Source organism: Gorilla gorilla, chromosome 10 (genome assembly GCF_029281585.2).
Source record: "Gorilla gorilla gorilla isolate KB3781 chromosome 10, NHGRI_mGorGor1-v2.1_pri, whole genome shotgun sequence".
NCBI classification, from domain to species: domain Eukaryota; kingdom Metazoa; phylum Chordata; class Mammalia; order Primates; family Hominidae; genus Gorilla; species Gorilla gorilla.
The window spans coordinates 148,004,283-148,018,803 of record NC_073234.2 but is presented as its reverse complement, the minus strand read 5'-3'; the positions used below and the strand labels follow the sequence as shown (position 1 = coordinate 148,018,803).

At 60.6% G+C, this 14,521-nt stretch overlaps 1 protein-coding gene across 16 annotated transcripts in view; it reads right to left on the bottom strand.

Moving 5' to 3' along the window:
- FBRSL1 (fibrosin like 1) overlaps positions 1–14,521 on the bottom strand; it is a 98,504-nt gene that overhangs the window by 60,595 nt on the left and 23,388 nt on the right. For 15 of the 16 annotated variants that reach the window (XM_055357704.1, XM_055357698.1, XM_055357692.2 and 12 more), the window contains one exon: positions 2,223–2,312. The exons of the other annotated variant lie outside the window; for it this stretch is intronic. In XM_055357704.1, coding sequence (XP_055213679.1) covers positions 2,223–2,312 — 90 coding nt within the window. The remainder of the gene's footprint in view (positions 1–2,222; positions 2,313–14,521) is intronic. 16 annotated transcript variants of the gene reach the window in all.

The following is a 14,521-nucleotide window of genomic DNA, read 5'->3' as shown; positions in this document are numbered from 1 at the left end:
AGCTGCCAGAGGGGTGGGAGGGCCTTCGTTGCCCCGAGTTTGAGCCTCAGCCCCAGCTGCTGCGTTGTGCCCAGAATGTGACTTCCTTTGCCAGGGGCTGGCAATTAGAGGACAAACCAAGGCAGCGGCAGTCCCAGGTAATTCCCAGCCTATTTTCCTAACTTGTGGCAACAAGATGGGGAGCCGGGCAGTGAGGCCTTCATTTAAATGATAATGAGATGCCTCAGGTTCCAGTCAGCAGAAACCTCCCCACCACCCCGCCCCCCGCACCTGCAGGAGCTGGGGAAAAGGTGCCAACGGCCTCCTCCCAGCCCGCTGGGGTGCTCCGCCTCCGCCCCGGCCCAGCCCGATGCTCCCATGGCTGCACTATCAGGGTCCAGCCCCGTCACTGGCTAAATCCCGCATGAGAGCCTAAGTGTGGGGGGTCCCGGCGCCCCGGGGACCTGGGGCCCAGGGGCCTCCCTCAGGGACACCAAAGGCATGTCCTGACCCAGGTCAGTGTGCGCCTCCGCCTGGCACAGGCACATTGGGAGCCAGGACGGGACGCTCGGCCAAGACCTGCTCAGGGTGAAAGAAGCACCTTCCACTGACATTTAACAAACCCCAGCTCCTGCTGCCCGCCACACTCCGCCTGTCTCTGGTCCCAGCCCACGGGGCAGGTGGGTGCCCCGGCTCCTGCTGCCCACCACGCTCCTCCTGTCTCCCATCCCAGCCCACGGGGCGGGTGGGTGTCCTCGGCTCCTGCTGCCCGCCACGCTCCGCCTATCTCCCGTCCCAGCCCACGGGGCGGGTGGGTGTCCCGGCTCCTGCTGCCCGCCACGCTCCGCCTGTCTCCCGTCCCAGCCCACGGGGCGGGTGGGTGTCCCGGCTCCTGCTGCCCGCCACGCTCCGCCTGTCTCCGGTCCCAGCCCACGGGGCGGGTGGGTGTCCCCGGCTCCTGCTGCCCGCCACGCTCCGCCTGTCTCCCGTCCCAGCCCACGGGGCGGGTGGGTGTCCCCGGCTCCTGCTGCCCGCCACGCTCCGCCTGTCTCCCGTCCCAGCCCACGGGGCGGGTGGGTGTCCCCGGCTCCTGCTGCCCGCCACGCTCCGCCTGTCTCCCGTCCCAGCCCACGGGGCGGGTGGGTGTCCCCGGCTCCTGCTGCCCGCCACGCTCCGCCTGTCTCCCGTCCCAGCCCACGGGGCGGGTGGGTGTCCCCGGCTCCTGCTGCCCGCCACGCTCCGCCTGTCTCCCGTCCCAGCCCACGGGGCGGGTGGGTGTCCCCGGCTCCTGCTGCCCGCCACGCTCCGCCTGTCTCCCGTCCCAGCCCACGGGGCGGGTGGGTGTCCCCGGCTCCTGCTGCCCGCCACGCTCCGCCTGTCTCCCGCCCCAGCCCACGGGGCGGGTGGGTGTCCCCGGCTCCTGCTGCCCGCCACGCTCCGCCTGTCTCCCGTCCCAGCCCACGGGGCGGGTGGGTGCCCCGGCTCCTGCTGCCCGCCACGCTCCGCCTGTCTCCCGTCCCAGCCCACGGGGCGGGTGGGTGCCCCGGCTCCTGCTGCCCGCCACGCTCCGCCTGTCTCCCGTCCCAGCCCACGGGGCGGGGGGGTGCCCCGGCTCCTGCTGCCCGTCATGCTCCGCCTGTCTCCCGTCCCAGCCCATGGCGTGGGTGGGTGTCCCCAGCAGCTGGGCAGGACTCACGGCAGCCCAGGCGTCCCCAGTGGCAGCCCAGGGGTGCCCATCTCGAGACTCGGTGGCCGTCCGCCTGCCCTCCACCCCCAGGCCAGCGGTGCAGGCACAGCGTCCAAGGCTTAACGTTTTGGGCTCTGGGCTCCTGCCAGCTCACTCACCATTTCTTCATTTAAATCTCTCCTAACGGGAAAGTCCTAATGAGTAAAAAATCACGCTTTAACGAAGGCAAAATGCTCATTGCTAAGACAAAACCTTGGTGGGAAACCGGACCCTAACCAGCGGCTTCCTGGACACCCTTGTGCAGGGTGCAGCGGGCAGGCGGCCCAGACTCGGACTGGACGCCCTTGTGCAGGGCACAGCGGGCAGGCAGCCCAGACTCGGACTGGACGCCCTTGTGCAGGGCGCAGAGGGCAGGCGGCCCAGACTCGGACTGGACGCCCTTGTGCAGGGCGCAGCAGGCAGGCGGCCCAGACTCGGACTGGACGCCCTTGTGCAGGGCGCAGCGGGCAGGCGGCCCAGACTCGGAGCCTCCGGGCACCGGCAGCTGGGTACTCACATCGCTGAGCGGGTCCCGGGAGCTGGTGGCTTCGAGGACGCTGTCGTCATCACTGTCCCGGTCGCCCCCTTTGGACACGGTGACCTTCATCTGGGACAGAGAGAGACACTGTCTCAGGCAAACCCCCACCTCACCGCGTCCGCATTGGGGCCCCCTGGCTAGGGCTACATGCCTGCTCCCGGCACCCCGGCACCCCGGCCCCAGGCGCCCCGACAGCCGCTGGGCGCTTTGGGACGTGGCGAGCTGTGGTAGGCTGGGTCCTGGTCTGGGGGCGGGAGCAGCAGCAGGACAGAGCTCTGCACAGCCAGGAATGCCAGCCCAGCTGACGGCGCACACACTGATAACACACTCTACCAGGACGGGGAGGACCTACCCAGGACCCACCGGCTCAGTGACACGAGAACCGCCCCTTCCACCGCTTGGAGCCGCCCCTTCCACAAGCCGCTGACTTTGAAGACATCCTGGGGGTGCTAGGGACCACAGGCAGGGCCTCCGCCCACACCCTGGCTGGTTAGCACCACCCTATCGGGCTGTACAGGGCTATGACCTCCAGGTCGAGCCTCAGTGCCACCCACTGTCCCCTGGCTGTGCCCACACCACCTCCTTCGGTCGGCTCCATGCCAGGGCAAGCAGCGAGGTGGTGGTGGGACCTGCCTGACCCTGGCCATGGGCCCTTGGGCCACTGCTCGGCCTCCCCGTGCCTCAGTTTCATCACCTGCTGAAGGGAGCACCCATACTCCCTTCACCCCACCCCCACGCCCCATGCCCACCGCCACCACCCCTGACACCAGCCAACATGGGCGCCGATGCGTGCCAGGGCCTGGCCCGGGCGCTTTGCACACACTCACACATTTGCTTACACAGTGGCCCCGAGTAGAAACTATTTTCCTTTACATTTCACGGATGAGAAAACAGAGGCGCAGACAGGTTAAGTGACCACGCAGGGACCAGACCCCGAGCCCTGCATGTATTTACTTTTTTTACTTGGAAATAATTTCAAACCTGTACAAAGCTGAGGGAAGTGAGAGGCCAGAGCTCCTGCTGGCCAGCGCCCAGCAGGGACGCCCCTGCACAGCCAGCGCCCAGCAGGGACGCCCCTGCACAGCCAGCGCCCAGCAGGGACGCCCCTGCACAGCCAGCTCCCAGCCTCCCGTGGAAGCCCAGCGGTCTCCCTCTCTGGCCACCTTGGATCTGGAACAATTCTGCACCTTGTAGTGACACGCCCCAGCACTTCTGGGCCCCCAGGCCTCGCATGCCAGGGCCCCTGGTGAGGCTCTTTACTTTGAGTCATCCAAGTCAGGAGCACGCCCCAGCCCGGGGAAACCCGTCCCAGGACTGGCTGGTGTGGCTCGCTGCAGCCATGAGCCTGGCTCCCCGCCAACCTTCGGCTCAGCCAGAGGCCCGCTCTGTGCACCTCCTGCAGCAACAGGCCTCCCTGGGTGGCTGACAGGGTGCACACAAGGCAGACGGTGCCAGTGAGAATTAAGGGATGTCACCCAGGCCCCTGAGGTCAAATGCCCCCGGCCCATGAGGTCCATCAAGCCGCACAGTAGCAGGCACCCACACTGGAGGAGGCCCTGGCCGGGCAGGGATGCAGCCCCAAGGAGTCTGAGCCTTACTGGGCAGGAGCCGGGGGCAGGGTGGTGGGCTAGTGACCTGCTCAGCTGCACAGTAGCCCTCACAGGCCCTGGCCAGGCTGCCCGGCTCTTCCTGGCACTGTGGCCTCGGGCAAGCGACTGGCCTCCCCCAGCCTCAGTTTCGGCATCTGTAACTGTAACATTCGGGAACCCTGGCAGGGCCCCTCGGTGCAATGAGGTTTAGGTGGAGGCACGGCCTGTGCAGCAGAGCCCGGGGCCGGCACCTTTCAGGCCACCAGGTGTCACTGTTGTCACCAGCTGGACTCTCACAACCCCTCCTTTCTCACCCCGGGAGCTGGCACCGCGGTCCCAGCTGGGCAGCCCTGCCCAACGGGTCCCACACTTGCTGCCCTGCTGGGGCCATCAAGGGTTCTGTCCACCTCTGCAGGAAGCCATGTGTCCCACTCCTAGCGGTTCTCAACGCGGGGTCCCGGGAATGCATCATCGTCCCCCAGAGCCTGCAAGGAATGAGTTTCCAGCCCGCTCCAGGAACCATGTATCACCGGCCCCCTGGGGAGTCTGACCATTGGCGATGGCCCCATGAGCCCTGCACTCACTGCTAGGGACAGAGGCTCAGGGCAGTACCTGGCAGCGATGGGAAAGGCTGCCACAGGGCTGCTGAGTACAGTGGTGCAGGCTGCTCACTGCCCAAGGACACCCGGCCAATGGAAGGGAGGTGGGGCTAAGAAACACCCACACAGCTGAGCCGTGAGGAGTAGGGCACCTCTCTACACTTCACACCCACACAAAAGCCACCTCCGGTCAGGGCTGGGTGCAGATGGAACGCGTCACCCCCATGCCACAGAGGGGCTCGGCAGGCTGCCCTGCGTGTGCTCCTCCCAAACCCGGAGGCCCTGAGAGGTGGCCAGGCCGGTCGTGGGGTGGGGTCTCTTCCCCTTCCTCGGGTGGCCGGTTTTAGCTCTGAAAGTCCCATGTCTCGAAAAACCCTGTAGAACTGGGAATCTGTGTCCTGGTCACCCCACTCTGTCCCCAGGCAGGACCTCAAACAGCCAAGGTGGCTGCCCTCAGCCCAGCCGCTTCTCAGTGCTGCCAGTCACACCAGGGGCCGGGGAGGCCACACGTCCACTCCCAGCAGGAGCTGGAGGGACAAGATCACAGTCCCTGGATGACAAGTCCACGTCTGGGGCCAGAGGGTGCCCCTTTTGCCCTGGAGGGTGGGCAGGAGCTACTGCACCTGTGCCCACCCCGGCCTTGTGGTCTGCCCACCTATCTGTCCACCTGTCCAACCGATGCTTATGGAGCCCCGACGAGCCAGGTACCGTTCTGGGCAGTGAGCAGAGCAGACCCAAGCCCCTGCCCCCCCCAGAGTGACAAAGGAGCGACTGTTCCCAGTGCACACAGAAGGTGGCTCCGTCTGTCAGGCGGCAGGTGCTGGGGGAAAGGCAGCGCAGGCCGGGGAGGGCCCCGGACACAGCTCACTGACGGCACCAACGGCCCAGCACACACACTGCAGCCCGAGTTGCCCTCCTCACAGGGCACCCTGCTGCTCCACCGAGCCTGTGCTTCCTGGGGTGGGGGAGGAAGGCTGAGTCTGTCCAGTTATGTCAGCAGGTGGGGCGTGCGGCAGGAGCAGGGCAGGAGGAACAGCTCCCTGTGGGCCAGCGTGGAGCGCCCGTCAGTTTCTGTGACGTCAGTATCCAAACCACAGCTGATGGAAGCCACTAACAGTTTAACAGCCGGCTTCAAATTTCCTGAACCCTCAGCAACCTGCTCCAGCAAGCTGCACTCCACTGGGCGGCCGCAGACCAGCCGCTGGCGGGACCAGGAGCACTGGGGCCCTGAGGGTTCTGGCAGTAACCGCAAGAATATGGTGGCTCCAGGCGCACAGAGCCCCTCCCCCAAGGTCCCCTCCCCTCACCAACCCCCTCCCTCCACACCATCCCCCAGCTCCAGGCTGCATGTCCAGAAATCACTGCCTCTGGGTTGCCCACAGAAACATGGTTCCACTGGGAGGCTCAGGCTCAGTCGGGGGCTCAGGTGCAGCCTGGCCTGTCCGGGACTAGTGCCCTTGAGCTGTCCTGTTGCTGGGAAGGGGCCAGAGAGACGGGAGCCAGCAGTGGCCCCGCCATGCAGCCAGGAAACCCTCTGGGGTGCACGGAGACCCACAGGCACACACACCACCCCAGGCTGAGGGGCCGCGCCGGCCGCACACAGAGACCCACGCAGACCCACAGGCGCCGGCAGGCTGAGGGGCTGCGCCGGCCGCACACAGAGACCCACGCAGACCCACAGGCGCCGGCAGGCTGAGGGGCCACGCTGGCCACATACACACACCCACACCCCTCTCTACCACAGCAGTCACACTGGCCCTGTACACACCTCACCCCATGCACACGGACTCATCGCCTCACCTGCTCCCCAGACCCGCCCCAAGGCTCTAAGCACGCACTGTCCTGCACAGGCCCCGCCCAAAGTGGAGCACCCAAGAGGCCCCACACCAGCCCCCGTGTCCTCTTGTGCAAACTGAGCAGAAGGTGCCCTCCCGGGGAACGTGCAACGGTCAGGGCAAATGCACCCACTACATACGGCACGGTGGGAATGGCAGCCCCAGAGCGGTGCAGTGCACAACTCTGACAGCCGTACTCTGCAGCCCTGGTGAAGCCTCACACCAATCGGATCACACCAGGGGGACCCTCACACCCCATCCCATGGCATCACATTCAGACAAGGACTATCCTACAGGGGCATGAACTGAGACTGGCCGGCCACGATGCCTCCAGCCTCTGCACCTGCAGGCCTGGGAGCGAGGGTGAGAGTCGGGGGCTGCCTGGGCTGCTGTTCTAATGCAGACCCTGGAGAACCCTGAGAAGTGGCCTACGGCTTCCTCAGACCTGCCAGGCCAAGGACAGGCCCCCTGGGAGATGGGGCAGAGGTCAGGCCCCCACACCCCCTAGTTGGGCTGGGCCACAGTTCCAGCAGGAGACGGGAACGCGACGCCCCTGCAGAAATGGAGCACAGGTATGCAGAGGCGGAGCTGCCGCCATCCGTGTCTGAGTGGAAATGCGTGTGGACACAGCGCACCCCTGCCCCAGCCCCGCAGCCTGCGCTCCCTCCTCCTCGCAGCTCCCGCTTCCTCTTAAGGAGCTGAGCCCCTAGAACATGGCTCCTGGCCCCGTGCAAACAGTGCTCCCTTGGGGAGCTTTCAGGACTCCTGGGCCTCCCCCAGGGACTGGATGTCATGGGTCCAGACTTGAGACTTTCCAAGTTCCCCACCCACCAAGGTTGAGAAGCCTCAGGGGACTGCAGTGGGTGTCCAGCTCCCTGGCTCAGGGCAGGGCAGGGCAGGGCAAAGAGGGAGTGGCTGCTTTCATCCACAACACTCCATTTCCCCACCTCCCACAGTCCCTACCAGCTCCCAGCTGGTCCTGGTTTCCTGCCTGTTTTGGGAGCCCACAAAGCCGTCCCTGAATCCTGAGAGCAGGTGCCTGGCACAACTGTGGGTGGGTGGTACCTCTCTCCGCTGCCTTCGCTCCCGACGGGACAGTCCCAGAGCCCTCACAGTGTCCCCAGGCCTGGTTGAGCCATGGATGATGACTATGGGCCCCTCACATTCAGCAACAGCAGAGCCCGACTCTGGGGCCCCTCTGTCCCGAACCTGCCCAGGCCACAGGGACTTGCAGGCAGATGCTACGCCCTGCCTTCAGCCCTACCACAGTCCCCTGCCGCTACCTCATGTCCCTGGTCGGGAGGAGCCAATGCCGCACCCACAGCACGTGACACCAGCGACTGCATCCTGCTCTGTTTTGTGGACTGTTGTCCCCGCCCTCGGGCGTTTGGAGGTCAGGGGCTTTGTGGCAGTCACTGGTGCTGCTCCAGAACTTGTACTCCCAAGGTGAGCCTGATGGGGAAAGGAAGTGACCCAGTTCCGGGGTCCACCTGAGCGGGGGCTGCCTCGGGAAAATTGCCATCTGCAAAGAAAGAGATGGGAGAGCCCTGGGGAGCATCCTAGACAGCAGGAGCAGCCAGGGAAAGGGAGCTCTCCCACAGCTGCTGGAGGGTGCAAGGAGGGTGTGCTAGAGGGGTGCAAGGAGGGTTGCTGGAGGGTGCAAGGAGGGTGTGCTGGAGGAGTGCAAGGAGGGTGTGCTGGAGGAGTGCGAGGAAGGCTGTGTACCTGCTGGTGGGGGCACTGGAAGAGGGGCCCAACTTCCTCACCACCCATCCACGCTGCCTGCACAGCCTCTGGGCTCTCTTCCACACATACTCAACCTACAACCCTCAGACTGGAGGAGTAGCCACTTTTTTTTTTTTTTTTTTTTTTTTGAGACAGAGTCTTGCCCAGGCTGGAGTGCAGTGGTGAGATATTGGCTCACTGCAACCTCTGCCTCCCGGGTTCAAGCGATTCTCTGCCTCAGCCTCTCTAGTAGCTGGGATTACAGGCACTTGCCACCACACTCAGCTAAGTTTTGTATTTTCAGTAGAGATAGGGTTTCACCATCTTGGCCAGACTGGTCTTGAACTCCTGACTTCGTGATCCATTTGCCTTGGCCTCCCAAAGTGCTGGGATTACAGGTGTGAGCCACCGCGCCCAGCCAGGGGTAGCCACTTCTTAGCACCCACAGCTCGAAGCTCAGGCCGGAGTCACATTGAGCTGAAGGCAGCACCTACTGGTGAGGTGTGGCACTGCAGCCCAGCTGTATGAGACTGCATAGCCTATGGGAAGGAGAACGACTCTCAAGAGTTGGGAGTGGGGAGTCAGAAGCTCCAGAATGAGGGAAACTCTGTTGTCTGTCTCCAGGACCCTGGTATTAGCAAAGCATGCCATCCCCTCCTCCAGGCTAACACCACGCAGTATGGCTGTGGCCCTGCTTCTTCCTGAAACCGTTCCTGACACTCCGTTCACTCCACATGCCAACCAGGCTAGGTAAAGAGCTCCTCCAGGCTCCCACAGTCCCCTAAGTGTCTCGCTAAAAGAGAAGTGGGGTTGCTCGTTTCTGTGTCTCTCTTCAGTAGACTGTAAGCATCCAGTGGGCAGGGGCTGTCTTTTATCCTTGCCTACCTAGCACAGGCAGACACAGTAAACAGGGACTCAGGCAATGTTTGGGAGAGACCAAGTGTTCCCTGAGTCAGCACAGTGTCAGGGAGCAGGGTACTGCCCGCCCAGTGTGGGACACTCCAGTACGCTGCTCCACCTTCTTCTATTGTGATTCAGATGGCTGGATGGATGGATGCATGGGTGGATGGATGGACAAACAGGTAGATGAATGGGTGCATGGGTGGATAGATGGACAGACAGGTGGATGGATGGACAGATGGGTGGGTGGATGGATGCATGGGTGGATGGATAGATGCACGGGTGGTTGGATGGACAGATGGGTGGATGATGGATGCATGGGTGGATGGATGGACGGGTAGATGGGTGGATGCATGGGTGGATGGATGGACAGACAAGTAGATGGGTGGATGGATGGATGTGTGGATGCATGGGTGGATGGATGCATGGGGTGAATGATGGATGCATGAGTGGATGGATGGACAGACAGGTGGATGGATGGACAGATGGGTGGAAGGACAGATGGGTGGATGGATGGATGCATGGGTGGATGGACAGATGGGTAGATGGGTAGATGCATGGATAGACGGGTGGATGGGTGGATGGATGGACAGATGGGTGGATGGATGGACAGATGGGTGGATGGATGGATGCATGGGTGGATGGACAGATGGGTGGATGGACACATAGGTGGATGGATGGACAGACGGGTGGATGGATGGATGAGATACACTACAGACGGGTGGATGATGGACGCGTGGGTGGATGGATGGACAGACGGGTGGATGGATGGATGAGATACACTACAGATGAGTGGATGATGAATGCCTGGGTGGATGGACAGATGCATGGGTGGCTGGATGGACAGATGGGTGGATGATGGATGCATGGGTGGATGGATGGACAGGTAGATGGGTAGATGCACGGGTGGATGGATGGACAGACAGGTGGATGATGGACAGATGGGTGGATGGATGGATGAGATACACTACAGATGATATGAGGGATGCTGGCTGAGTTAAGGCCTAGGAGGTGCGTTGCCAGCAGGCTCTTGGGGACACTAGTGTGTGTGGGCAAGTGGAGGTGAGTGTCTGCAAGGCCCTGCCTGTGCAGTCCTGTGTGCTGGAGGAGGGGTGGGAACAGCAGCTACGCTGTGTCGGAGTGGACTCCAGCAGGTGTGTGCCGCCAGCTCTGGAGTTGGGGCCACTGGACTCCTGGCTCCACCACATTTGCCGCCTAGGCTGCATCACTTGGTCTTGCTCAGTTGGCGCCCTGTCCATCCAACAGAAGAATGACCCAATTCAAGCCACTGCCACCCCCTCCTGAACGGCCGCAGCAGCCTCCCGACAGGCGCCACCACCCCCACAACCGTGCTGCCTCCCCCACGAGTTTGTAAAAACACAGGAGCTCACATTGTTCCCTGGCTTAAAACCCTCAGTGGTTTCCCTCTGTATGAGACCAGGCCCCTCCTTAGCCCTGTCTGCCCACCCCATGCCCGCTCGGCTCCTCAGGCACACGCCACCAGAGGCCTGGGTGGCTGCACCCTCTACCCAGAGCACTCTTCCCTGACCGCCTGGTCTAACGGTGCCTTCTCTCCTTCCCAGGCACGGCTGTGCTCACACTCAGAACAGTCTCCACCCGCTCTGCTGTTGTCCCAGTTATAATTTAACTTCTCGAGGGCAGCACGGTCACTTGTCTTGTTTGTCACTGCAGCCCCAGGCCCACAACAGGGGCGGAATGACCAAAAGTACAAAATGGATGCCAGTCGGAAGAGCCTTCCCGACCAGAGTGAGGCTCGGAAAGCAGAGGTGGCCATGCTCGCCCCGGACCGGCTAGCCCTAGGCTGTGGGGAGCAGTGCCTGCTAGGCCCAGGTGCTCAGCCTTCCTCTTCCACTCCCACCTAACAGCACCCTGGCTGGCGTGGCCCCCAGCCCTCCTGAGTGGCCCCTTCTCCTGGACCAACTCTTGGTTTGTAGGAGGGCCCTGTCAGGTGGGAAGAAGCTCTAGGACCCTGTGACCCAGCCTGCTGCTCCCTGCAGCTGGCAGGCCCAGGCCCAGTGTCTAAGGCACTGATTAACCGAGTGCCTATCTCCACAGGCCCTGCACGGGAGGACCCTTGCCTGGCAACCAGGACAAAGATAAACCTCTAGCGTCTGGGCCTCAAACCAGCCAGGCTGGGCCCAGGAGGCGGGAGAAATTACTCTGAGAATTCGTAATAATAAAAGCATGAATCGATATCATCATGGCAGCTATGTAGACAGTACAAACCTTGCATGTTAGCTCATTTTATCATCTCAACAACCCGAAAACAAATGAATTATTCAGTAACATCCCCATTTTACAGATAGGAAAACTGAGGCCCAGAAAGCTGCCCTCCAGGTAATGGCCCAGGGTACAGATTCCACAACAAAGCCAAGCCGCTGGGCTTGAATCCTGGTCCAGCTGCTCACTGTGTGGACCTTGGGCAAGTTATTTACAGGCGGCTTTTTTTCTTCAGCATCCTCATCCGGCAAATGGGAATAGTTACACGGTTGCAGTTAAACAAGCTGATGCACGTTAACTGGTGGAAATGTGCCTGGTACGATCAGAAAAGACTTCAAGTGTTAGGCTAGGCTGGCGACAGGGTGCTGAGCAGGCTGGGGGAGGTGGCACTGAAGACAGAAAACGTGGACATCCAGAAACTCCATCTAACAGATGTAAGACTCTTCAGATTATCTAAGCTGGGCGTGGTGGTTCACGCCTGTTCCCAGCACTTTGGGAGGCCGAGGCGGGTGGATCACCTGAGGTCAGGAGTTCAAGACCAGCCTGGCCAACATGGTGAAACCCTATCTCTACTAAAAATACAAAAATTAGCTGGGCGTGGTGGCACTTGCCTGTGATCCCAGCTACTCAGGAAGCTGAGGCAGGAGAACTGCTTGAACCCGGGAGGCAGAGCTTGCGCAACATTGTGCCACTGCACTCCAGCCTGGGTGATAAAGCAAGACTCCGTCTCAAAAAAAAAAAAAAGACTATTCGGATTATCTATTTCATCTTGTGTCAGTTTTGTTTTCCAAGTAATTTGCCCACTTCACCTAAGCTGTTGAATTTGTTGGAATAAAATTGTCCCCATTTCACCTTTTTCGTGTCTATAGTGCCTGTAATGATATTTCCCCTTTTGTTCCTAATATTCATAATTTGTGTTTTCTTTTTCTGATTGATCTAGCTAGGGATTTCTCAACTTTGTTAATGTTTTCAAAGAACACCTTTTGGCTTTGTTCATTTCCTCTATTGTCTGTTTCCTACCTTATTAATTTCTTTTTTTTTTTTTTTTTTTTTTTTTTGAGACGGAGTCTCACTCTGTTGGCCAGGCTGGAGTGCAGTGGCGTGATCTCAGCTCACTGCAACCTCCACCTCCTGGGTTCAAGTGATTGGCATGCCTCAGCCTCCCAAGCAGCTGGGACTACAGGTATGCGCCACCGTGCCTGGCTAATTTTTTGTATTTTTAGTAGAGACGGGTTTCACCATGTTGGCCAGGCTGGTATTGAACTCCTGACCTCAAGTGATCCACCCTCCTTGGGGTCCCAAAGTGCTGGGGTTACAGGCGTGAGCCACTGCACCTGGCCTGCCTCATTAATTTCTGTATTTCCGTTCTTGTCTATACCACGGCTTTCCTTTATAGGTTTACAAACCTTCCATTTTTTTTTTTTTTTGGTTTCTTAAGGTAAAACCTTAAGATTCTAGACCTTTCCTCTTTTCCCATATAAGCACAAGCTAGTTTTCCTTTAAGCATTGCTTTAGCTGCATCCCATAAATTTTGACGTAGTATTCCTTATTTTCTAGTGAAATTCAGGTCAGAGATTCAGGAGGTGGAAGCTAAGGACCTGCCTGGCTGGGTGTGCTGGGTGGGAGGACAGGGGAGTGAGGAGAGGAGAATGACTGTCAACTTCTAGCCCAGTCATCTGGGTGGTTCCAGGTTCACCCACTGAAATGGGGAAAGACAGAAGCTGGTGTGCCTGGTTTGTCTGTGCCAAGTGAGGGGTGCATCCTGGGTCTCGGCAGGACACTCTGGCCTGATGCATGAGGTCTGGCCTCAAACCATAGAGCCGATGAGGTAGAGGATGAGGAGACAGATAGCAGGCGCCTGGGAACAGCATGGGCATGAGATAAGCACTCACAGAGGGTATATTGTTCTGGACCCCCCACACCTCCCTGCTGTCAGCCTTGTGGTTATTGGGCGCAGAAGCTGCCAGTCTAAACTCAAGTGTTGTAAATGTAAAACACCTGCTGGCTTTCCCGGACTCAGTACAAAAATAGAGTAAAAAAGATCTGATAATTTTTATATAGATTACGTTGTTGAAATACTATTTTCAAAGTACATGGAGTGAAACGCAATACTTCATTAAAATGAATTTTACTTATTTCTTCTTAACTCTATATGTGGCTCACACAATACTCCTATTAAACAGTGCTGCCCTAGGAGAGTCCAGGGTCCTACCCACCCCTGCTGGATGAGAAGCTGCACTCTGCCAGGTCCCAGGGTACACCAGGGAGCCCTCTAGGTCGTGTACTGGCCCTAGGAGAGGCTTCATGCCAAATCCCTGCACCATGGCCGGACTTGTGGCTCAGCATGAAAACCCTTCTTCCTCAGAGTCCCCCCACAGCTTTGCACCGTGGCCGGGCCTGTGGCTCAGCATGGAAACCCTTCTCCCTCGGGGTCTCCCCACAGCTTTGTGAACTGCTAGGGATGTCCCCTATCACTGCAGCTTCTGGCTGGAGGAGGATGGCCAGTGGCCTCGGCCTGGTCAATGCCAGTCCAGCTCAGTCTGGTACTGCGGTCCTGGGCCACCTGGGAAGACGCCAGGGAGGCCAGAGAGATCCTGGGTCAGGCCGCAGCCTTGCTCAGATCCCTCTGAGGCCCCAGGACTCCCCCTGGACTTCTGGGCGGCCCTGGGTCTCCCTTGGGCACCTGCAGGTAGTCCTGCCTTCTGGCCTCTGAACATCCAGGTGCCCCCCCCAGCCCCCCACTCATGCCCTCTGCGTCTTTGCCCTCACCACAGTCGCCCAGCATGCTATCCCAGCCTGTCTCCCCACACACGGAGGCGCCGAGCCCTGACGCGAGAACAGAGGCGGAGCTCATCGTCCTCAGTGCCCAGACAACGGTCCCGAATGAGCAAACGGGGAAGGCCCAGGAGGTGGTGTTTCTAACACGCAGGGCAGGGCCTGGGGGTGGGACTGTGGCTATTCACCTGCAGTGAGGGGTCCAGAGAGACGGGGCCCTCGGAAGAGGGTCTGCAGGCAGAGGCCCACACACCAGGCGTGGATGCTGGGCCAGGTGCCGGGGGCCCACCCACGCTCACACCCCTCCCTCCCTGGGGGCTGCTCAGCGATGGCTCATGGACTTGGCCTGACCTGTGGAGGACCCAAGGGCCTTAGAGCTCCAGGCCCCTCATGGGGTTGGCCCCACCGCCACAGTCTCAGTGTCACCCATCTTCCAGGAATCCACCCCGACCTCCCCTTCTCCTCCCCCAACAACAAACCAACCACTGCCCTCGTCTGCCGTGGGCTCTGCAGGAACACGCCTCGGCCTCTCCCAGAAGGCTCACGCCCTCCCCATAACCCCTTCTGCAGATGGGAGGGGACCAGCCTGCCTGTGCCAACAACAGCAAGGTGGG